Raw genomic sequence first — 25,723 nt, forward strand, 5'->3', positions numbered from 1 at the left:
TTTTTGTACTAGAGTCCACCTCTAGTCTGGTCCTGGTCTAAAAGTTCTGCTGCAGACAGGCATGGGAAATAGGACATGGGTTTTGTTTTCAACATACTTATGAACATGTGGCTATAATGCATTGCATTAAATTTTTTTTGTTTCCATGATTTCTTTGCTTCTCTGTCCTTCAAACTTTCTACCACAGTTAAATGAAGTAAAGCAGCCATGTCTGTAGCCCCCAGAAATAATCTTGTATAGACTCATGCAAAGCCTTGACACAATTTTTTGATAACAAACTAAGATTGAATATGCCAGGAAAGTGTTATTCTTCTCACAGTACTATAGAGGTGGGAAGTGTAAAAAGAAAAAAAAAGAAAAAAAGTGGGGTTTTTTTCTTTTTTTTTCATTTAGAGCACACTGTTTATTAGGAGGATAACAGTGAACCCCATAGACAACCAGTATTAATGCAATTTTAAATTGTTCTTAGAACTGTGTCTGCCATTTCATATTCATGGCACAAGTGACAGAAATATTTTATTGTAGGCCCAAGTAAACTGTGAAACTCTTGCAAGGAAAATGTTCCCTTTAATAAAGAAAAATATTTGTGTAACAACATCATCAAGAAGAAATTTCAGAGTAACTCACAGCAGTCATAGGCAAGTTATAAGAACTGAGGAGAGAGGCTTCTTGCCAAGACCAACTCTTGTTTACTGCCAAGATGGCAAATACCCTATCTTCCCTGGGATCTCTTGTGTGTGGGAAACTCTATTCCACAAGTCTTCAGCAGTTTTAATGGTTACATTTTTGAGTAAAGGCATTTCAGCTCACTCACTTCAACTGAGCTACAGGTGAAGCTAAGTGATCTTCTTCACTTATTCCCTGGAAGCCTTTTCACATCACCCAGACTGCCATACTGCTAAGGTCTCTTGTGGGGTAGATGTCAGACCCCTTCTCAGCCTTCTGTGTACAGTAAAAGGAGACAGATTATTGGGCATCAGTGTCCCACAGTTTTCAAATTCACCGAGCACCTTATGAAAGAGGGAATAAAAAGATATGACTCCTGCTCTGGGTAGGAGACAAAGGAGAAAGCAAAGTAAAACTGGCAGAAAAGCCAGCCTCCCTGTGCTAGTGCCTGAAGAGTTTTTTTGAATAATGTAATTTACAAGTGCTTGCAAGAAAACAACTAGTTTCGTGTCTGCTCAGGAAGCTGGAGTAATGGATTTCTAAATAAGGTTGGGGAGGTGAAATAGCAGGCTTACTCCTCTAACCTTGTCAAACTGAGCTCAAAACTATAAAGTCACAGCTCTAAGTACTAAATGGGTGACTCTCTGGAGAAAGCGTAATTGACAAAATTATGGGATGTCATGTTAGAAGACTTACTGCAAATTTTGCAAGTCTCAGGTTGCCCAAGTCATTGAAATGATGCCTCATAAAGAAGCACATTCTTCTGTCCTCTATTGAAATGGAGCTTTGCAGAAGCTTAAGACATGGAGTGATTCAGTCCAGGAAAATAGGTACATGACTGGTACTTTTCTGTTAGCTACTTTAATTAGGCAGTCTTCCTGAAATGACTGCCTAAGGTCTATGTCTGGTCTGTGAAGAGAGGAAGGTCTATAAAAGGTATTCACAGGGATGTATCATCTGCTTTTGCTGTAAGGGGCCAGGCGTTTCCTGTTGGGAGCTTCAGAAATGCTTTATTTTTTCCACTGAGAAGAACGAGTGTTTCCTTCACTGCTTGTACTCAGAAACAAGTCCAGAGCTTAAACTAGTTGGGGCAATGTCATGACCATACCTATTCAAGTAAAATAGCTATCTTAATAGTCCTGTTAATCTCCATTCTTTTTTAATCTGAGCAAACCTTGGTAATAAGTCTTGCTTTGTCCCTGTAAACTGGGCAATTTACTGTCCTGATGATTATCAGTGCCAATAGATGTCCTGAGTGGCTGGGATGGAGTTAATTTTCTTCATAGGGATCCTTATATTGCTATGTTTTGGATTTTTGACCAAAGCAGTGTTGATAACACATTAATGTTATAGCTGCTGCTGAGCAGTCACTGAACAGCATCAAGGATTTCTCTGCTTCTCACATTGCCTTGACAGTGGGCTTGTCCCTGGCTGGGGGTGCATAAGAAGCTGTAAGGAGACACAGATGGGACAGCTGACCACAACTGACCAAAGGGATATTCCATGCTATATAGCATTTGGATCATCAATAAAAGCTGTGGAAGAAAAAGAAAGGATGGAGGTTGAAAGTTGTAGCATCTGTTTCCTCAAGTCACTGTAACGTGATGGACCATGGCTTTCCACGACATGGCTGAACTGATGGGAAGCTGTGAATGCATTTTTTTGTTTTGCTTTACTTGTGCACACAGCTTTGCTTTATCAATTAAACTCTTTATCTCAATGGAAGAGTTTTGTCACTTTCGCTTTTCTGATTCTCTTTGTCCTGCTGCTGAAGAGTGATTAAGCATCTGCCTGGGGCTGAGCTACCTACAAGGATTATCCCATAGCAGTAGAGAAGTCCTTCAAATAGTTGTTATCTTTAAGAAAGATATATTAGAGAAAAATAATTTAAAGGAGGGTTTTAATAAGATGTACCAAATAATTTCTCTAATTTTTTGCTCTTGACAAGTGTCTATCAGGAAAGATACTATTTCCCCAAACAAAGGTATGAATATTTGCCTATGCTGTTGTGCAAACAGAAGACTTAATGCCTATTCTGATTTTAACATGGGGTAGAACAGAAGAAAAAAAGTACCACATGATTCACAAAAGATATTTTCAGAATTCTCATTATTTACTTGGATGTAGGAACTACTGAACTAGTTCTTTGAACAGTAAGAAGGGAACAGTTTTTAACAAAATCTGCACATACTCCTCCCACTTCTGTGAATAGTGAAGAAGTTGAAGCAATAAGCGGTTAGTGATGTAAGAGCTATCATCAGTCACATATAGGTGGAAAAACTGAAGAAAATTCTAATCTTGATAGAACATTGTCTTCCCCATTAATGAATCCACCAACACTTCCAGACAGGTATCTCTTGAGAAATTAATGTTACTCAAATACAGAGACCTGTGGAACTAGGGAAAGCATGTCATTACATTAGGTCCAGAGAACCTGTTACAACTGTTGATTAGGCTTTTCTATTACAGAGAACTACCCTAGAGAATTAATTAGCTAGAATCCCCTATATATGAGACAATAATAAAGTTAGTTACTTTTAAAAAGTTATTATTAAATTTGGCATCACAATCAGTTACTTATTTTTAACTGAGATTCTGAAACATTTCATACTGCATTTTTCAAAGTTTTGTCGCATTTTTCCTCTAATGGAATTTCTATTACAGGATCTTAGAAGTTAAAACTAGAAAATACTTATTACATCACCTTTTCTGTCTTTTTGATTTTAGCAAACATGAGTGATGTAACTGTTCCTTTGATCACTTATTTGACTTAATCTTGAAAACTAGCTAACAGGACTTCTCCATGCTCTGTCTAGTCTACTTTGCAAAGAAAAATCCCAACCTCAATCCCTGAAAAACCCTGAAAGACAGTAAAAACAATTAATAGAGCAGCTGAAGGTTCAGCATATGTTTTAAATCAATAATTACTCTAATTTAAGTTTAATGTGCATAAGCTGTTTACATAGATAATGGTATTGCCTTCTAAGGACTGGAGGCACTCCAAGGGTCACAACAGCTTCAAACTAGAGTATCATTTTCAAATTTAAGGTTTCTTGAGTTGCAACATGCTTAAAAATGAAATCAGTGGTCATTAAGTTTTATAAATCAGATGGATATTTTATTTAATACTATTGATATTATATGAACACTATTGATATTATATGAATATCATTGATAGTATATGAATATTATTGATATTCTAGCATGCAAGGTAAAACCCAACCCTAGCTGTACATGCACAATGATGGGCTTTATTTTCATTCAGGAAAGAGATGTTGTATTCAGGATGGATAATTCCATGAAAACATCATCTCTGGGGCTGTTAAAAATAAGCAGAGTGCTAGGAATTAGTAACAAAACTCAGCAGCAAACACAAAACATGGTGCACCCATGTCTCAACAAAACAGATCTAGTCACACATCTCAGACAGGAAATAGTAGAATAAGAAAGGTACATAGAGAGACACAAGGTAGGTGGGTAAATAGGACAGATAAGGATAAATCATGGTCTGGGTCAGTTTCTGTATCACAGAGATTAAAATAGAGAAGACTGTGGAAGACAAAACAGGTGAAGGGAGATATGAGAGAGCTCTGTAAAATCTTGACCATCCTGGGAACGATTAGTCACTGTTCTTCACATAAGAACAAGGAAGCATCAAAGAAATTAATTTCTAGTAGGTTAACACAAATAAACGGGAGTACACAGGCCCATTGTAGAATTTATTGCTAGAGGAAACCCTGGGTGCCAAAACCTTAGATGAGTTTAGGATGTTACTTCAGAAAATGGTTTGCCAAATTAAGGAAAGAAAATTCCACAAAGGTCTATAAACAACACAAAAAGGAACTCTGGGCCAGGAAATCCCTAAGTTGCAGATTGACAGTAGTTGTGAAGTGTTTTACTGTGGGTAGTTTGAGAAGGTGCATATCTACTTGTTTTATCCTTATCTTGTGGTATCTGATAAAAGTCACTTCCTGAAACAGGATACTGAAGTAAATGAATCTCTGGACTGTAAAAGCATAGCTGATATTGTGCCCTTGTCCCAGAGCAGAAAGAAAAGTGACAAAACACCCTCTCTTTACTTCCTGTTTAATACACTTCCACCTGTTTCTCAATATGGAATGAACATATCACAAAGTTACTTGGTAAAACATGAGCTCTGGCTCATCCTTGCTCCAAGTACACTCTGCCTTCAGGTGAAACTGGAAATAACAGCCAAGGCAGGCCCACCCCACCACTACCTCCAGGATGTGGCAGTATCTTGGAAAAAAACCTATCCCTAGTGCATATATAGTGGTATGTATTTTTAAATATACTGAAGTAAATAGCCTCAGGTTTTAGACTGGTGCCAGATGGGTGATTGCAGTGAAAATAACACAGATACACAGAGGAATGGTGACTTCAAAAAACCGGAACTCTCTGGTTAATACTATGCACAGGCTCTGAACAGTACTGCATGTCATTTACCTTATATTTCAATACCGTGTTAATAAAAATAAGAAATAAAGATCTGATGCATCTCGAGACACTGAGCATTTAAAGCTGTTTTTGAAACTGACTTTAAATTTGACTTTACAAGTCAACTTTGTTGAGGAAGGGACAAGCAGCCGCTAAAATTATGCCACTCCATTTAAAAGTGGAATTTAAGGCTCATGCTTTCAGATTTAGAGAATTTATATTATTATTTATATTACCTGTTATATTAGTAATATAACAGGACACCACATATTCACATTTATGACCATCTCCCTTTTATTCTCCTGAATGCAGAAAACTGCACTATCAAAAGTACAAGCAGGAAAAAAATGTTTTGAATGCAAGCTATACAATATTCATTATTGAGTCTCTCGCTCACAAATACAAGTTTTACAACTGAAATGTTCTCATTTAGTTATGTAGGCTTAAGTAGGATAAATATAGCTTGAATTTACTACTCTTTCTTCTTCCCCATTACAAGATGTCCAACCAAATCAGGGAATATTTAAATCAAATTTTAAAGTGAAAAGTTAAATTGTGTCTCCTCTCCCAGAAGTTAACATGTTCCCAGTGCTTTCCATTCTCATTGTTTACCTGTGGTGGATATGGAAGTAAATATACTACAGGACATACCATGAACAGCTGCAGCAACAGCACCAACAAAAGCAACATGTGTTGTTGGGCCTTTGGTTTCCAGGTGCTTGAGACACAGCTGATGTTCCTTCATTTTGTGACTGCTGCCTCTTTCTCATTTCAGCTACTTCAGTGCCCAAGTGGCTATAAGAACACAGACATAAGAGATGTACAGAATTACTACAGACCGTCATAAATTGCATTCACATTTCTACAGCAATGCCTGATGCAACTGCTTCTCACAGCACATGGCAACAAAAGCACGTGACTGTCAACTGAGCCAGCCAAGGAGTAGTTCCACTGTGTTAAAAGCAGTTTCCAGAAGAGCACATCTCAGTGACACACTGATGCTCCTGTGCTGCTGAATCACACCCATTCTTACTGCTTAGGCTGGAGTCAAAGAGCTGTTTATTATCAGTGTTTTCAACAGCAAGCCATACAGCTTTTGTAGCACTCGGGAGAGACTGCCTTGTTCCTTACCATAGGACTATCACAGCTGTTTCCATTGTGCTAAATATACAGCTAAAAATACAGCAGGATGGTTATTCACCTTCAACATGAGTTGGAAACTGGTATTTTTAGTTTTTGACTTCTTTAGTCCATGCTGGACCAATGAAATTGATGTAAGTGATATTATATCAAGGGCAGCTGTCTGGTAAGGGCCAAGATTTTTCTATAACTCAGTCATAACTGAGAGGCTTGCTACTTAAGAGTTATTCATCACATATAAAATGAATAATTAATACATATTTATAAAATACTTTTCCACCTTTGAGACTATTTTCTGGTCACAGATCTTCTTTGCTCATTGCCAGTTTTTCCTAGATTTTATCAGCCAAGATTTTTTTCCTCCCAGTGACTTAAAACATGCAGCTGGAAGTAGTATACCATGCATTATCTAGTCTTCAAAAGAAGTTAAACATTTTTTAATAAGTTACATTATTTAGGAAGGCTTAGATGTCAGGATCCTTCTAATGGCTCACATCTTTCTACAACAACTTTAAGTTTCCCAGAGTAATGGCTAGTACAAACATATAAATTAGAGTAAAATTTGGTACTTTTGCCTTTGCAAAAGTACTAACAGATTACTGTGGGGAGGAGCTTAGTTTAAAACAGAAGCGGGTAGAGATGGCCTGGTGTGAGCAGCATGCCCTGTGCTCCACACTCCCTGGGCATCCTGCTACAACCAGGAAGGCTGCAGAAAGGCAAAGTCTGATTGATTTGCCACTTGGGTACACCATGTACACACAAATAAGAGACATGCCACTTCTACATGCACTCAAGCAGCACCTGTGAGATTTATCATTCACATGAAACTCTAAAGCTAAAACTCCAGAGGTTTTTATTCTGCAATAGTGTCCTTCCAGACAGCTTACACACAACCACACGCAGCAAGGACACTAAGCTTCAGAACTCAAACCCATGCTCTAAAACTCAAGATTGGTGGTTATTTTGGCTTCTTGCATAGCTACCTTTTCCATGCATGCTGTCATTGAGTAGAATCAAGTAATTTCTGTAGTGTTTCGTCAAATCAAACAATGAACAACCATTTAACTATCACTGGTAGTTGCACCTGCTTATGCCATTGATATGGCTTATGGTTTATAGCTGCTCTTGACAATTAAAACCACATGCAAAAAAACCCCACACCTTTTTTTTTTTTTTTTTTTCATGTCAAATGCAAACAGCTGGGGTTAGAAAGGGATGCTATGGTGTAACTGGATAACTGCCCATATTTTTTCAATAGACAGGAAGGAAGGGAAATTGCTGAAGCATAATATGTAGCTCAGAGAGTAAGTGACAGTATGAAGTCTTTTTCCCCAAATTACAATGCAGAACTTCTGCTGACTGTGCATGATGCATTTAAATTATTTCATAGATAGCTCTGTCATGCTGTGAATTGGTATTTTTTTTCAGCAAATGCAATGACTGTGGTTAAAGGAATTAAAGCCAGATATTTTCAAATGGAATGTTTGTTTCTTTTAAGTAAGATAATGATTCTAGAAATATTTGTACAACAAAAACACTCTAACAAAAATTTATTAGTTTCAGAAACCAGTAAGTTATCAATATTTAGGGATTTGTTGGACTGTAATCCCATTCATTCCACCTGTGTACCTGAAGTCAAGCATTTTTTTCATAATTTTAGCTATATATATATATGTAAATGTACTATGGCTAGAATATGTGGCAGTATAAATAAAGGGGACAGGAAGAAGGTTATCCATTCAGACATGATAATGACCATTGGTGACTTTGCTGTAGTTTCACAAAAACTTTACCACACCACAAGATGCTGCTGCCACTAAAATAAATATCCCTCTCTCTTTTCTCCTGCACAGGTCACAGTCACTCATTCCCTCACCTGAGCTGTCCCTCTTCTCTGTGCTGGAAGCAGCATTTGTACAGGGACCTGGTGAATTTGATAAAAGAATAGGCATGATTAAAATTTAATCTAGAAGGAAAAGAAAAAAAATAGGTTTAACTTGCTTCAAGTGACTTTCTCTTTTACCTCAGGAAGATGTGAGCACTTGGACAGAGCAGGGGAGAACACTGAACATCAGGCAGGCAAAAACAATGTGGGGACCACTTTCCTCCATTCCTGCTCACAGTCAGGAAGTGATGGTGAAATGGGTGGGATTTTTTTTAATGCAGCTGCAGAAAGGTAAAATCTGCAGCTGCAGTTGCCAACACACAAGGCATGGCAGAGAGGAACAGTCAGAAGTGAGGTTTCACAGGAGTGGGTCACATCTTTCATCCTGACCAGCAACCTCAACCACTGAAAAGTCTCCAGCATTCATCTTTTGGTATGAACTACCATGGCCAACTAGTTCAGAGGTTCGCAAGTTTGGCAGGACACAGAATGCTCTCCACTGTAGAGCATTTCAGGAGAAATGGCTTCCTCCAAGGTTGCTCAGAGCCAGTCTAGCCAGTCTTTTGAGCAGAACTGCTTGCTTTGCTATGTTATGACAGCTCTGGAGTATGGGGAGGCACATAACCCATCCCCTTTCTGGCCATGCATTATTTGATGAAGGAAGAGGGCAGTCCTTGATTGCAGGTAAAGTTATATTTATCTATTTAGGCTGTATTTGAAAGATAAAAAGAAACAGATAAAAGAAAGAAAGAAAGAAAAGAATCAGAGTCAGAATCATAGAATGGGTTGGAAGGGACCTGAAAGATCATCTGGTTCCAATCTCCCTGCCATGGGCAGGGACACCTTCTACTAGGCCAGGTTGCTCAGTGTCCCATCCAACATGGCTTTGAACACTGCCAGGGATGGATGGCACCCACAACTTCTCTCGGCAACTTTTTCCAGTGCCTCACTTCTCTCACAGTAAAGGAAGGAAGAGAGGATGAAAGAGTGAGCAACAGCCCCAAATCCCATATGTACATCCAAGGAGATTCTGGCTCTAGCAGAATAAAGCATTAATTGCAATGCCAGTGAAGTGCTACAACGGATACATTTTGAAATGGGTTGTAAACATGGGCATTATGTAGTGGAATTGTCCTTAGCTGCCTAATATAATGGGGAAAGATTTTACTTCCACAATGGGAGAAAGGTGTGTTTAATCCATTTCAGATTCTCTCCTTTCCACAGCTGACATGGGTGTTCACTCTGAACCTTGCTGTGTTTCATGGCACAAAGAAAGTGATTTTGCTTGGCATGACTGGTGTTCTGCTCAATAAAAGCATGAGGTTGAAACTCCAGGCAATGGGACAGTGTTCTCAGTGAATAAATGAAGTTTTCACCAGCTCAACCAGTGGCTGAAGTCAAAGTCTTCAGCCTTGTTCTTCTGTTTGTGTTACTTTCTCTCAGAGAGCTTTAAGCTGAAATTTATAATTTGAAAACCCCACCCTGTGAAGCAAAGCTATTACATTTACTGAGGATGTAGTTGGATGGCTGGAAACTTTAGTTTCATGCTTATTTTGGTTGGATTTCATGTTTCATATTTTATTTGCAAATACCAGATGTCATCTACGCAAAACAGTAATTGATTCCATTAGATTATTTAGGATGCAGAAGCAGGGATATCTTAATTCTTGGCTATATTTAGAGACTGAGCAGACAGAGAGTTTATTTTTGGTGCCTTGGTCCAAGGCATAAAAAGAAATTTAGAATCTTTGATTCAGCAACTTACTCCGATGAACCGAACAATTTTTTGAAGTGTGAAAGTTAGTACATAATTATGAAGGACTAGAATGTTGTGAACTGATTCTGAGTCAATCTTCTAGAATAATATTACAAATAATACACACTGTCTCCAAGATGTCAGTTTGCCTTTTAGCTTTTTCACCATTTTCACTCTTCCTGAGACCCTCTAGCTTGGCAAAAGTACCAGGTGGTAAAGGTGGGCCTTTTGTCCAACGGAACGGTTTTTCTCCTTGGTACACTACATATGATCTCTCAGACCATCACAGGTATCAATTTCTTCTGCTGGTTTTGCATCTGGCTCTTTGCCTCCATTTGGTGTCACGGTTTACTAACTGTGTTATGATTTCTGCTTGTACTGGTAGGAAATAGGAACAGTATTCGAGCTGGCTGGACTGACTCATTCTCTTGGGGGTGGGTTGGTATTATGGCCCTTTGAGCAACCCCATAATCATGGAGGATTTCATTCTGCATAACATCTGCTGGCCCTACTCTGTAGCTGAGGAAAGGAACCCGAGGGTACAGCAACAGTTTATTATACCAGTTATGAGACAGGTAGCTATTACAAGCTGCAGAGTAAGGAAGTCTGTGCAGCCCTTCAATCTTGCAGTGCTGGAAGATTATGAATACTAAAAAACCCTTAGAAATTTGAAGTAAGGTAGCCTATTAGTTCTGGAACCAATGGCACAAGGATCTATTTCTGTGTTTAGATAGTGTAATTACCACTTAATTCCACTGGGTTCCCAGGAGTAATTATTACAGAAAAACCCTTGTGTGTAGAGCACTGTCTTGGGAAGACTGCTCAAAAGAAATAACTGATGGAAGAATTGTTTGGTTTATTGCATTTATACCTGGGAAGCCCTATTGAATACAGACTACAGTCCCTTCAAATTCCACGGAGTACCTCTACAAAATGAAAATAAGGCAATTTCTCCATTGTTGCACTTCCCTGACTCTCTACCTCCTGTAGGATTTGTGCTAATTTTTAGATAGGTTTTAAAGTGTTTTCCCCAGAGATTTCCAAGGTATTGGACACAGCAAAAAACACAGGCTGCACCATTTCAATCATTTAATTTGATGTGTCTCTTCTGATGATGAGACCTTTTTTTTCTTTTTTTCCTCCCTTTCCTCAAAAGACTGTCATTGCAGTACTGCAAGTTTCTGAACTTTTGGCACTGTCCCATCTGGCCCTCTTTGCTTGTTTTGGAGCCTTCCCTTGCACATGACCCCCCTGCAATATTTTCTGTCCCCCTCTTAGCATTGTGAAGGCATTCCCTGGAGAAGCTCCTGTGCTATGAAATCAGAGAAAAGTCTTGTAACCCCACAGGGGGTTGAGAAGATTTTCTATCCTATCTTCTGGAACCATTATCTAACAGCTATTTTGAAAGAGAGATCATATAAGGATGAGGATAAACACATACCATTTTATACAGCAAGGAAGTGGCATTTTTTCTTTTGTTGCAGGTAGGACACATAATGGCTAAGATTTCGGGACAGAATTGGTGCAGAATCAGCCAGAGTAATCTGTCCTTTTTCAAACTTTGCAATAGGCAAGAAAGATCACCTTGCAAAAGAAAGGTGCAGACAATGACTTAAGGATATAGAGGGTGATTTACTCTGCAGGCAAGAAACTTAGCCCTTAAAATATCTCTTTTTTGTGATCTATCACATCAGTTCTCCCGCATTGCTTTTCTTCTTTTGACTTTGAAAATAAAGGGCCAAAACCTCAACTGTGTAGTTTATATAAATTCGTACCTTATACCAGTTTATTTCAAACCCAGATGTGACTCTATCAATCTCTTAACCATACTTGTTTTCACTGTCTTTACTGGCATTCACTTGATTCCTAACAAGGATTGTCTTTAAGTTTAGGGATTTTGAACCTTTAAAACCTAAGTATTATGGTAGACAATGTCCATTTAAGACCACATCCAGGCTTCACTGTAAGAACCAAAATGTACACTGAGGAAAGCTTTGTATCCTGTGGATTCAAGACTTCAAACCACCATTTAAGAATATATTCTATATATTTGGAAAATCTCAATGCTTATTAGAACAGAGTTACATTAACACATTTTTGAATCTTTTTAATGAGTTATTTGGGGATAATTAGTTGGCCTTTACAAGATTTTGATTAGTTGCCTGGGTTTTAGTTTCCTAAAATAGTAAGCAGGAGAGTAAGACAAAGATAACCCTGAAATACTGCTGCTTGCTTTTTTTTTTTTTTAAATAGTCACTTTTTTTTTTTTAGTAGTTAGTCAATTTTTAACACATAGAACACTTTTTAACTGGAAACACTAAGCAAAAACCCTCAGAGAATGCTACAATGTGACACATCTAACGATCTGTAATGTGTTATTTTTTTTAAATGCAGTGTGGTATTCTATCTGTTTTAAATCCATAGGGCTTTTTAAGAACAGGCATCCTAGAGTAACAGAACCATGAGACACAGTCTGGATACAGCTGTCAGTTAAATAATATCACTGATGCATGCGCTGCACTTGCAATGCAAAGACAGCCCTAACACAACATTGATTTTTTATTTATGCTGTCTTCATTCATTTGGAGGAGTGTTTTAAAGGTACCACAAGCTAAATGAAGACAGACCACAAGATTTTACCAGATGTCTCTGAGCTACAAAAAGATTTCCATACTCCCCTTGCAATGCTGAGTGAGCAGTACAAGACAAGACAGCAGTACCACAGGCACCCTTTTGGGTGCTGCTGACCACTTAACAGCCATCATACAGCAATGGCATTCATAGCACTCACTCTGCACAGGAGTAACCTTGACATGGGTACATTCCCTTTATTTAATCAAACCTGAAAGTCGTTCAGTACTTCACAAATAAATTCATACAAAGTAATGGATGGAGAAGAAGAAATCTACCAGAAAAAGTGCAATAGAGTTATCTTGAACTTTTGACATCATAGGTTTTGAACACCTGTTGGCTCAGAGAACAGGTTACTGCACCTACTGACTTTTGCTTTTCGAGAACTGAGGACTTGAATGTTTACAGCAAAATATCTTCCTCTTCTATTAGTTACTGAAGCTCAACAAAAAAAAATTTCAAGACACAGGATCCACTACTGCCATACAGGCATCTTTCTCCTGTCAGGTCTTCTGACCTGGAGATGTAGGACTCTTTCTAAAGTCTTTTGCAGCAAACCCTGAGAAGGTCATAAAGTGGACATCCTATCCATTATAAGATAGGATAAAAAGAAAATAAAATCTAGTGGAAAACTGGCAAAAAGTGTTCAGACATTAAATGTTTTATTTAGGGTAGAACACTCATATACAAATATTCATTTAAATTGAAACTGTGCAATTTGGCTGAACACTATGAAATCCTTGTCTTTTTTACAGTAATATTCTTTTTATGACTTTCCCAGACACCTTCTGTACTCATAAAGGATGTCTGAGATTTCTTTTTATTATGTTATGGGAACTTGGTATCCTGAAGAAGCCTTGCTTAAATCTTTGCATCATCAAGTAAATATGCATTTGTGCTTCTGAATCAGACATTACTGTTCAGCAAAAAAACATTAAAACTGACAGTAATGCATTATTGAAAAGTTTGAGATGGCTGCATGTGGTTTTTAAGAAGCTGCACTAAAATTATGATTAAAAGCATTTTACAGTTTTCGGGAACATTTTATAAAAAGCAAAATATAAAACTCATCAGGAAACCTTTTATTTATTTTATTTTAAGTGCATTGTTTTTATTCATATTTGTGTTTGAAAACCATCTAAGAATCCTGTTTACATGGCATCTATATTCCTATTCATTACAGCTAGCATGGCTTCCACTGACTTACACACATAAAGTCAATACACTGTAGAAAGCTGAGAAGATAATTTCCTTACAGAGGGGAAACACAGACCTTGACATATTGCTGAAAATAAGAGTTTTGTTAAAGTCTCTGACGTTCCTCATAAAGAGAACATTAAGAAGACACTTGAGAACCCAGAGAGCTTTATTTTATGCATTAGCATTGTAATTTCTAAATAAGTTTTCTTGTGCTCAAAGCTTTTTCTCTGTATAAAAAGCCAGCTGTCATTTGGGGGTTATGTGAACTGCAAAGATTCTGCAAAAATTTCTGCAGAAATTTAAGAAAAAAGTCATAGCCATAGCACAAGAATTTGTAGCCAACATAGGCTAAACAGATTTGCAGGTGCAATCCAAGTGTCAAACAAGCTTTATTTTTGGTGAACTACTTTTTCTGCAGATAAGACCATTCTGGAAAATTTTCATCTGCAGAAATTGCAGCTTTTAATCAAATAAGCACACATAAATTTTGTTTATGGTGCACGTGCTACTAAGGGCTGAAAGACAAAGGAAAGGATTAGGAAAATTGTTTTAATGTGAGATGAGCTTTTCTGAAAGTACATTGGACATGGTTCTAGTCTCTGAAATGACAGAATCCACATTTTCACTGTAAGATGAAGACTTGCATCCTCTACTTCAAAGAACCTTTATTTTTTCAATTTCCTTTTCAAAATGAAAGTCTCAAATTTGAACAGAAGGAGCTTCAAAAAGGCTTCCTGACTATAGGATTTTTGAAATAACTCCATATTTGGTAGTCATGCTGATTTTAGTTACACTGACTGACTTCTGAGATATCTTCTGACATGATCTCTGTGTTCCAGCCCTCCTTTCCTCTGCCACCCTCAAAAGGAAAAAAATAAAATAAAATAATAAGTATAAACATAATTAAGAGAGTAGTTTGGTGTAGAGAAGGTATTTGGTTAATATGGTATAACAGAGAGAGAGAAGAAGGTGGCATGAAACAGCCTTAAAGTCTTTCTGATGGCTTGGAACAGTGGGAGAAGGTGAATACAAGCACTACACTCAGATAGGCTTGTCTAGGTGCATGTTCTGATCATGTTACAGTTTTTATGAACTTCATGACCATAGAACTAAGGAAATATTTGCCCTTGGCAGAGAGTGGCCAGGCTGGTGCATCCCCACCTGTAATGAATCTCCATTTCTCTCTCACAAGCTGTGCTACTTGTGTTTAACTCATTGCAAGCTCCTGGTGCTTGTGCTTTTATAGAGAGTGCTGATGCTTGCTGGTCTGAGGAAGTGAGAGAAGACCAGTTCTACTCTCTGCAACAGATGTGCTCTTTTCCACCATGCTGGCACATGGTATTAAAACCAGATACTGTCACCATGCTTGGAGAAGGTTTTTTTTTTTTTGTCTGAAATCCTGTATTTCTACTGTCTGAAACTTTCACTGTACTTGCTTGTTCTGTGTTTAATGCTGGTTTGTTTACCTGCATGTTGCATATAGCAACACTCATTTCTCCATCTGCTGATACTAAGCATCATGTCCTTCATGGTCTGTCACATGTGAGGGTTTCCCACTTATAAAAGCAATGTGGCTCTTTACTTTAGTAGCAGAATGGTTCATGGATGTGTGGATGTGCTGGAGAGAGCGCTGTGGACGCATAGATTCCCAAGGCTTTGTTACATACTCTAATTGGTGCTCTCCCTTCCCCAGGCTCTGTATCCCTTACAGCTGGTTTTGAGACATGGCTGGGGCTTCACCAGTGCAGAGAGAACAGGGAGAATGATGCCAGCCACCAGCATGGGACAGTCAGGAGAAGTTATCACAGGCTTTTTTATATCTTTCTGCCATTCTGCAAGTTACCAGGAAAAACTGGCATGAAATAAAAAGGGCAGCCGAGTACAGTAGGAAAATGGGAAGACAATGAAAAAATAAAGATGGAAGAAAAAACCATGAATTTACCTGATTAATTATTGGGTTAGAACAATTTTGGAGCTAGAAATTAGAGTGGATGTCTGAGACAACACAAACTATATGGCTTGAAAAAGCAGACTTATAATAGGAGGCTTTTTTAATATATAGAAGAACAGGCACACAGCTTTCAGCTCCTTTGTGTCTTGAACTATATTTATATGTTAACAAAGTAAACATTTCAGCAACAACATTTATGTGGTCAAATATAAAAAAAATTCTGCCTAGATCTCATGGAAAAGACAAGCCATGCCCCAAGCCCAACACTTCTCTGTGTGATGGAAGCCACCAGTCTAGGCCCTGAAGCTGTTTGCATCTAAGGTTCTCTGACAGTAGAAAAAAACCACCACAGGTTTTTTAAAAATTATGACACTGTGCTCTTCAAGTTTTGATTTGTACTCACCTGCAACAACCCAGGGCAGTGGTACAGGATGCACTCAGCCAACAGCAGAGAGGCTTTCATGGGACCATCTGCCTCCTCCTGGCTTGTACCAGTGTCCTAGCTCAGGTCTTTTCCATGGCCTCCATCCCTCCTCTGAGGTCATGTTCTTTACCTGGCTAAGGTGTCTGCCAGCTCTGCTGTGAAACTGATAACCTGCAGAGCAATACAGCAGGCAGATGTCTGTCTAATGCTGCTGCAGCAAGACTCACTACAACTCACTAGGCAGCACAGAAAATAAAAACAGATTTGTGGAGAAAAAACCAAACTCAGACTTCCAGGTTAAATCCCCTTGCCATTATAAGAGCATTTGAGAACTTACTGTCTTTTCAGTGAGAGAAACCAAGTTTCCTTTCTCTTGTCCTCGTTTTATCCCTTCTCTGGCTGGAAGGATTTCTGTGCAGAAAGCTGCAGCCTCCTTTGTGCACCTCACCACTTGAGCACCTGCCTCAGCTGCCTGAATCCCCACCAGTGTCTTGTTTGGTAGCGTGCCTGGAAGAATGGATTTCTTCAGAGCCCCTCACCTGTGAACACTCGGAGCACGGCCTCCCTGCCCTAAACACAGAGCTATGGTGCGAGTGTGAAGTAAAAAGACATAAATTCTAAATTATACACAGAATACCTGACAGGCTAAGTGGTGTCTCTCAGTTCCCAGAAATTTCCAAAGTAACACACTGAGGCAGAGAGCTTAAGATGTTCTGAAACTACTACTGTGGAAAACTGTTTAGCATGTTGTGTGTTGGAGGGGATGTATGGAGGTTCAGAGAAAGAAACAAAACCAATTATTTCTTCTCCTCTCTTTTCTCTTACCATGGTCATTATTTAATGTGTCAGTTTGAAAATATAAAATGCCAACAATCCCAGTAAACAAATTTTTTATAGCAAGCTATGCATGTATTTTCATATGCACCAACAGTAATGAAAAATTATGTCTTCCTGCAGAATCTGACAGTTATTGCTGTATGGAAAACTTAATATTAAAAAAACAATATAGGAGCTTTTATTTCTTTTTTTTTTCCTCTCTCTTTTCATTTTTTTTTTTACCCTACCAAGTATGTGAGTTACTTTTTCTATAATTTATATAAATGCTAAATAAAAATTTTGATAGAAAGAATCCATCATTTTTCCTTCTCAGAAAGGATATTTTAATTTGGAGGACAAACAACAATAGTAAGTGAAATTCTAGAATTTATTTTTTCCCCCCTTTTCTTTCTATGATGTTCTTGAAGCAATATGTGCCTGGGGAAGGCTGTGGTGCTACTGCATTTTTTAAAAGCTTAAGAAGAGAAAAATAATTACAAATTATTTGATGGCCAGAAAAGAGCAAAATACATCCAAACACAGAAAATCTTCTGAATACCACTTATAAGTGAATTACAAAAGAGTCTTACATAAAAGATCTACTTTTAACACTTTGTTTTTATAAAGTTTAAAGGCTGGAACTTAAAACTATTCTTACATAATATGAAGTTCATGATTTTTCATTATTTTTTTATTATACCAATGTAAAAAAAAATCTGCTAAACTGCAAGGGACTGAGAACATGCTGTGAAAACCTAAAACCTTCAAAATCTCTGGAAACATGTAAATTTTGTATGAAAGTTTCACTTCTATAGTCATATCCATACATTTACAGGCACTCTGCTCTTATGCTGAACATTAGCACAGACTGCAATCGCTGCCTGTGTTCCTGCACAGCAAGGCATTAAAGTAGCTCTTCCACCAGAGTATGCAATGAGAAAAAGTGAATTGACTTAACTTAAAGAAATAGATTTTTGAAGATCAGCAGTTGAGATCTCTTGAAACACTGCTGTCACGTGACTGAGTGAATCTTGATGTGAATGTCTGGTCTGGCATCCCTCCTTCCATAAAAGCTCTGCTCACTGACAGTAGAGACTCAAGTCCTTGTTCCAGATTCCATGAGGGACATTCAGATGCATCCTTTTATCCAATATTTTATAATGTAAAGAACAAAAAAAAAATAAAAATACAGAGCTTTGCAAAAAGAGAAATATATCCTCTGGGAAGTGAAATATACTTAGGTAGGGGGATTTTGCTGAATTTTAGAAAACTTAAGACTATAATATTAAAAGGACAAGGTAATGTTTTAATTTAAAAGAACTGTGCAAGAGGAGCTTGGGGAAGCCTGTTGACTGTATATTTAAGCACAGCATTGAGTGGATTAAAAAGTACTATGGGCATGGCAGATGTGACCCATCCAGCCATCTGCAACTCCACCTTCCCCACAATTTGTCCTCTCCCAGATACTCCGCTGTGATTCTCTTCACAAAGCCTTCAGTAGGACCTCTCTTCTTTACTTGGTTGTTTGATTTTTTCCAGGCACTTGGCTTAATCTTCTGCCTTTGAAATTGTCTTTGAAAGTGTGACCTGTCATTTGGTTGAAATTTAATGACATACAAGAAATTAGTGGAGAGAGAAAGGCAGACGCAGCGAGGATCATCTGCTGGGAAACCAAGAGGAAAAGTCAGAAACAAGATGAATGGTGAAGAGCTTTGAGCTCTGATAGCCTACTACTGAATTTCTGGTTTTTCCATCCACAGCCCAGCCCTGATCCAGGAGCCACCTTCAGTCATGGAGGCAAAGAAGGAAGGCTGGTGCTGGAAAAGGTTGTGGAAGGAGAATAGCGCTCGCTTCCGAGCCCAGCTAGAAAGTTTAGCAGAGCTAGACCCCTCTGTGGTTTTATTTCCCTGTGTCAGGAGTATTTAGGCTAGATTCAATCTTGTCAATTGTGCAGTTTCATCATGTGCTTTGGGGAGGAGAAACAAGCTATGAAATAAAACTAGAAAAGATGGTTGAAGCTACTACCAAGCTTTGTAGCAGGCTAAGGAGGAAGCTTAATATTAGAAACTACCTAAGTCTCTTTTTAAAAAAGGCAAAAATTAGAAAAAATGTTTCTTTATGCATATTTTTTTTAGTCACATAAGACATAAAAATTTAAAGTTTTCTGTCTGAAGGGCCTGATCTAGCTCTCATTTCAGGTCAGAATTCTTATGTACTGTTTTAATTTGTCTCAGCTGATTCTTTTGAGTCAAAAGGTAGAGTATATTCTATATTTATAGGCAATATGGAATCAGTTGCTTTAAAATCTACCATAGCAATTTCTAGTATATTTTCCTCTAAACTCCTTTACAATAAAAGAATAATGAAGCTTTTGTTGAGTGAACAAACTGGAAATTAGGGCACTGTAGCAAGCAGAGCTTGTTATGGACCAAGACATATCTTTCCTCTTATGAAAAATACAATATGTTCTGTATGAGAGGACTTTCAAAAAGATCCATATCGTAGTACTTTTTGAACTGAATCAGTTCTTAGAAATTCTCTAATTTGAAGCAAAGTGAAGACAAGGCTGTCATTCTGAAGACGGTGACATCTCTGAAGATACTCTGAAAACTTTAGGTATAAAAGGTTTTAGAAAAGGAACCCAAAAAAACCCCATAAATCAGAGAAAACTGCATGAAATTAATTTTATTTACTGCAAAGCTATCTGTGTTTTAAGTGTTACACATAAGGCTGTTTCATAGTAGTGGTTTCTAAGGTAGTTTCTCATGAAGCAAAAAGCATTACATTTGCTACAGCTAAATAAATCCTTATCCTTTGAGACAAAAGATGAATATTTAACACAATTGTGCAGCCTCAGAGTTCTGCTTTATGTCTTTCCTTGTTGATATCTGAATGGTGTGCAACTAACTGCAATGACAAGCAAGAACAGAGGCTTCAGAGAGGGACATTAAACACAATACTTCTCAATAAAGAGACCACTGCTTTGTTTCAAGAGCTCTCAAATGAAATTGTTCTTCCCTGTTATGTTTTACATTTGAGTCATGCCTCTTGCAAAGTTTTAGTACATTCAGTTAATGCATAACTGAAACATCAAAACTGAGCATTTCTTCCCAGGACACTTGACACAGGTCAGAATGCCTAATGCCCCTCTGCCAGTCCTTGCTAGCTCTAATACACATCTCTTAGAGTGGCTTCATTTCACATTACAGACAAGGAGAACAAAAAAATCCCAGTGGAACTACTTGGTTATGCTTGGAGACAACTGATGGAGAAAAATTGCCCTGTTCTGTAGAGAGGAGCTCACAGATGTGAAAGAAATGAGGCTGATATGGCAGGCACATGTGACACCCACAGAGCATGTGGGGGCAGAGGTCTCTGGACCACCATTCCACTGGAGACCACCCGAAGCCTCTTCTGAAGGGAGAGCAGCTCACAGACCAAAAGAAAAGATGTAACAGATATAACAGATATAAGCCCTAACAGGAATACTTCCCCCAGCAGTACTGCAGGTTTTAGTTACCTCTTCTGTTTGTTATCTAGATGTCCTCTTTTGGGGGAAAAGTCACCTGGACAACTCTGTTTCTGCTTGCTTGTTACTGTCTACTGATTTTCCCCCTGAAATACTGTCAGCACTAACTGTGCATCAGCATTCAACATTGGATAACTGAGTGCTCCATATAGCTGCAGTTAATAATCCATTCATCTTTTATTTCAGGGCTGTCTTGGACTGAAACAAATCATTCTTCTGCTCATCACATTTCCTAAAATTTGTGGAGTCATCCTAAGGGGAAAATCCAACACATTTCCTTCAGTTTTTCCCCATTGACCAGGCATACTTATGTTGTTTGTGGGGTGTTGACCATGGTGGACTTTGACATTGTGGAAAATAAGGAAATAAATTCAGAAATAGAACTGAAGTAGAATGGCATGCAGAAGTCAAAGTCCTGTTTATCATTCAACACTTCAGGCAGATTCCCCTCCTTTGCCTATTGAACATATTGATAAGAGTCAATTACAGGTCTTTCAGTAAGCCAAGAGATTTGTCTCAAATTGCAGTCCTAGTGGGGTTTTGTATCTAAATTCACCTTCCCCAAATTACCTTTGAAATCTAGACCAGTCCTTAACTCCATTTTTACTTGCATGTAATATCTTGTTATAAAACTTGCTGGTTTTGGGGCTCCTTTTTGTGCACTGCTCCTGGTTTGAGCATACCACAGGTCAGTAGCCACCTCTACTTGAGTTGTTGAAAATAACAAAACCCAGCAGATCTTTTGGTACCATCTACTTTTGGAAATACAATGCTCCTGCCCACCTTCCTTTTCAAATAGCACTGACTCCTGTCAAAATAAAAGAGTATCTAAAACTTCTCTATTGGCCTTTCCCATTTCCAGACTTCCAGCTCTCAGTGGAGGATGACCTGCTCCTTTCTTCCTCTAAGGCTGGGGTGACAGTTTCCATTACTGTTTCATCATCTCTGGACTGGTGCCTGGCTGAGGTCACCATCCCTTGCAAGGTCTATCCGTGTCCTCCCTCCTCCGAACCCAACCTGTGGCTCCATCCCTGCTTCCAGTCCACAGAAGGATGCTGTTCCACAGAGGGAACTGCAGGAATAAGGTCTCCAGAACAGGCTGAGACAACTCCATGAGCAATTCTTACTGCAGGAGGCAGGAACCTGACAACAGGAGGGAGATTTTTTTTTCTTATTTTTATGTAAATGCATCTGCCACCTTCCCCTTCCATGTCAAACTTTCAATCACAAGCAGGAAGTGGTTAAAAGCAGGTTGCAGGCAGTTCTTTTCAAGCTGACTAATCATTACAGATAATCTGAATCTAGTTAATGAAAATGATGAGAACCTGGAAGTTGTGTACTCCATCAGTGGCATGTGCTCTGACAGGAAACCTAAATAGCTGAACCAAAAAATGGCTTATGAAAAATTATTCAGATGCTGTTGCTGGACACTCTTGCTCAGATCCTTGTGAACTCACGAGGTATCTTACTTGTGATTTATTTATCCATAAACAAAACTACAAAATAACCTACTCTATCCTGAAACACTTGTGAATTACTCAATAATATTCACAAGTATGACTGCACATTTTTCCCAGGAAAAAAAAAGATTCAAATTAAGTGTTGCTGCTCATAGCAGATATTAGGCAAATTTTTTGAGAGGTATTTGAGTTATATAGTTAAAAAAATACAAAAGATTCTGCAGAAGCCAACAGTTGTGTCTTGCTGAAAATTACTGAACAACATCTAATATTGTTCTGCCAAGGACAAATCAAAGTTTCCCTATGACTGCTGGAAAACAGAATTTTTGCAACACTAAAAGTTTATGGTGGTGTGGTAGAGTTGGAAGGATTTTGCTGGTAATGTTCTAAGTTTCTGAAAGGGGGAATTCTCCCCCACTGTTGTTCAGTTCAACATTAGACTGCTTCTGCCACTGATGCCATGATTTATCAATTTCCCAAATGCTGGGAGCATTTGCTAGATTTATCTCCACTGATGTTGTTCAGTTCAACATTAGACTGCTTCTGCCACTGATGCCATGATTTATGAATTTGCTAGATTTATCTCCACTGATCTTCTGCTTTTCCCTCACTGCCTAAACCCCACAATGTATCACTGAACTCCCATTACTGGAAGTGCCTTGTAGGAAACAGCAGATAGAGAAGATCTTGGTGCAATGGAAAGGTGCTATTCTGCAAGTAATGCCTGAAATACTTTGGAGTTGTTACAATTAAAGGTCAGAAGCTTTGCAGTTAGTTCAATCATCTGAAATGAACACAAATATTTAAGTAAGGCAGATTACCGTTGGATTGAAATTCTAATTTTTGTGCAAGTTAATTTATGTTATAGAGCCAGAAAACATGCTCAAAAAGTCCATTGTCACTTCTATCAGCTTAGTGTTCTTTTCAAATTCAAATTAATCCAGAAGAATATTTTTTTCTGGAGTGGGTCCTTTCATATTCTCATCACTCATTATTTTAATTGCCTGTATTGAAACTATTATTTATATTAATGAATTGGCATTTCATTGACAAAAGGCCAAATTCTGATCTTCTTTTTTAGTGGTAAATGCAACTACTCTGTTGAGTCTATTGTAGGTGTTCTTCTTTGCAGAGGTGTGCTGAGCCTGGGTGTTCTTGCACTAATCAGGAATGCCACTTTGGCACTTCTAATGATTCTGTCTCTGTCTCCACCTACTTCTCACTCAGCAGCTCAAGACTGCAGACTTTGTTTCATTACCTATTGAGGCTGAGAAAGTGATTTGTTATACTCTTGGTACATCCAGGGCTGTAAAGTCAGCAAGGCCTATGCAAATGAGACTACTTTTGATGTTATGGTTGAAAGAACAACCTCTGCCATTACACTAAAACCCTGAGTATCTTCTATATTTTTGTTTTATTGTTGCCTAAAATTTACACTGAAGAGTAGCTGCTGTAGTGAACCAGGTATCTGGGTATCTCTGTCATTTTTTTCAGTTCTCCTCTGGAATTACATGATGCACACCTTCTCAAGGAGAGTTTGTTTTCTTTTAGATGAAGAATTATTCACCAGAGATTCCCAGCATAATTTATTCAAACTCTCTTGAAACATATCGATTAGGATGTTCAAAGTGAGTGATTTGTGGCAGTGAATAAATTCCCCCTGAGGAACAAAGGTGTCTGCTGAAGATGAGACTTGGAGAATATCCCAAGGCATTCTCAAGTGCACAAGAAAAAGATTAATTATATCTGCTCCCCAAATGTCTGTGGCTAGAAAGATGGAATTGCACAGGGAGACTGTAATCACTATTCTCCTGCTGTAGTCTAGAAGAACAAAGAAGAAGAAAAAAAAAGAGGATTTGATTTGGAAGAATAAAAAGTTTTGAAATCTCTCCAGCATCTCATTTCCTCTTCCTAGGAATTCCAACTCATCCTACATGTACCCAGCTCTTTTGATACTGTTCTTATGATTGCACTTTTCCCACCTCCACAGGTACAACTGCTGCTGCAAGTGCCACTGCTGTCTGTGGCAGGGCCCCTTAGCACCGCCTCTGCTCAGGCAGCAGTGATAAATCTGGTGGGAGGTGCAACAGCAGCCAAGAACAACCCATTTTTTTCCTTGAAAATTCAGCCTAAAACGGGGGTGTGGGGGGGGGTGTGTGCTTTATAAGCAGGGCTATTTTGTAATTGCCAAGGTAATTATTATATTAAGGTCTTTCAAGAGCAGGGAGCTCTGCAGCTCTGTTCATGTACAGTTTTCTGTAGCCCTGCAATTAGCAGAACATAAACTTTTTGTTGGGCATCACTGTCACAAAGGCTATGCCACGGAGTAAAGGAAAATCTAGATTCCAATATTTTTTTTCATCAAAAATAGATACTGATGACAGCAGTCTCCTGTGAAATTTCAACTTTGAACTACTGGCACTGTGCATGTTGATATACTATGTCGTGCAGAGGTGTGCAGATGCTTTCCAGGGCAGAGAAGCAGCCAGGGCATTAAAAAATCCCAGTTCGGCCATGCTACTTCCCCTTGCAGTCACAGTGAATAAAATCAGTAATGCTTTCTGTTCACTATGAGATTTTTCTGGGAAAGAAGTTGCCTGAGATAACATCACCTTAATTTTTATGTCTTCAATTCCCAGTTTCTTTCTCTTCCTTGAGTTACACAACTATCATATTTGTTTTGCACAATGCCAACTTCTAGCCAACCCCCATATCAATCTAGCAGAGGTATGGTCAGGAATTTTTCAATTAAATATTTATTGGAAAAAACTACAATTGTCAAAATCAAATCTGACTCTGAAGGAATTGATTTTTACAGGTGTTGTCTTAAAAAAAATCTTTTATAGCAAGTTTGGAAGTTGCCAAAATATCTAATTGAAATGGTTTAGTTAGTTTTGTTTTGTATCAATAAAGAGCAGTTTTTAATTTAAAGAAATTTTTGGTTCAAAATTAATCCATTTATATTGTGAATTGAAGTAAAGGAATAACAAAACCTTATTAAAATAAGTCCAAGTAAATACCCACATTTTCCCATGTATGAAGAGTGTTTATGTTTAAGACTTTTTTTCACTATTCAGGGCAGAAAGAGTTTTCAAAATATTAATATGCTCATGTGACACACTAAATCTTTCTGGCTCTAGACTGAAATTGTTCAGGACTCTGTGTCAACACATTCTTAGAGATGCCAGCAAGTGAAAGTAGAATACAAAATGTTTATGATAATATCCACTTCCTACTTGCCTATAAACCACTAATTTTCTATATTCAAAAGTTTCACTCTCCCCTGGAGTCCAATTTATTGTTTTCAAGCAGTTGTGCTGAAAACATCCTGAGTGCTTCCACGCGAATGGTGAAAATGGCTGCAGTATAGCTGAAAATGGGTGAACAATTCAGAGGAGAAAACAGAGTTCAAGCTATAGAATTCATAAATTCTTGACTAACAAAAAAAGCCAAACCAATACTTAGTGAATACATCAAGAACTCTTCTTGTACTCAAACCATATTTGCTTGCTTTTTATGATGTAAATAAATGCCTTTAATTTTGTCTCTAATCAACTGATTGCTACTGATTCAGTTAGGTATACCTGGTTATTTTACAGGAGAAAAGTGTTCCCCCATAGCAAGCTTAGTATTTAGCTTAGAATGAATACTAGTGAAAGGTTTTAGATTACTAAAGCTTTTCCACTTAATAAAACAATTATACTTGAATGGCAGTAGTATGTACAAAGGCAAATAATGGCAGCTAGAAGTAAATTTAGTATTCTGAGTATCTCACAATAAGAAAAAAATAAAGGACAGTATTTAGAACTT

The 25,723-nt window shown here is 38.1% G+C and overlaps 1 protein-coding gene across 1 annotated transcript in view; it reads right to left on the reverse strand.

Moving 5' to 3' along the window:
- Positions 1-25,723, reverse strand: part of RGS17 (regulator of G protein signaling 17) — a 68,442-nt gene that overhangs the window by 21,145 nt on the left and 21,574 nt on the right. The window contains exon 2 of the mRNA XM_041469964.1: positions 5,773-5,916. Coding sequence (XP_041325898.1) covers positions 5,773-5,891 — 119 coding nt within the window. The 5' untranslated portion in view covers positions 5,892-5,916. The remainder of the gene's footprint in view (positions 1-5,772; positions 5,917-25,723) is intronic.

This window comes from Pyrgilauda ruficollis, unplaced genomic scaffold, assembly GCF_017590135.1.
Source record: "Pyrgilauda ruficollis isolate IOZ18807 unplaced genomic scaffold, ASM1759013v1 scaffold24, whole genome shotgun sequence".
NCBI classification, from domain to species: domain Eukaryota; kingdom Metazoa; phylum Chordata; class Aves; order Passeriformes; family Passeridae; genus Pyrgilauda; species Pyrgilauda ruficollis.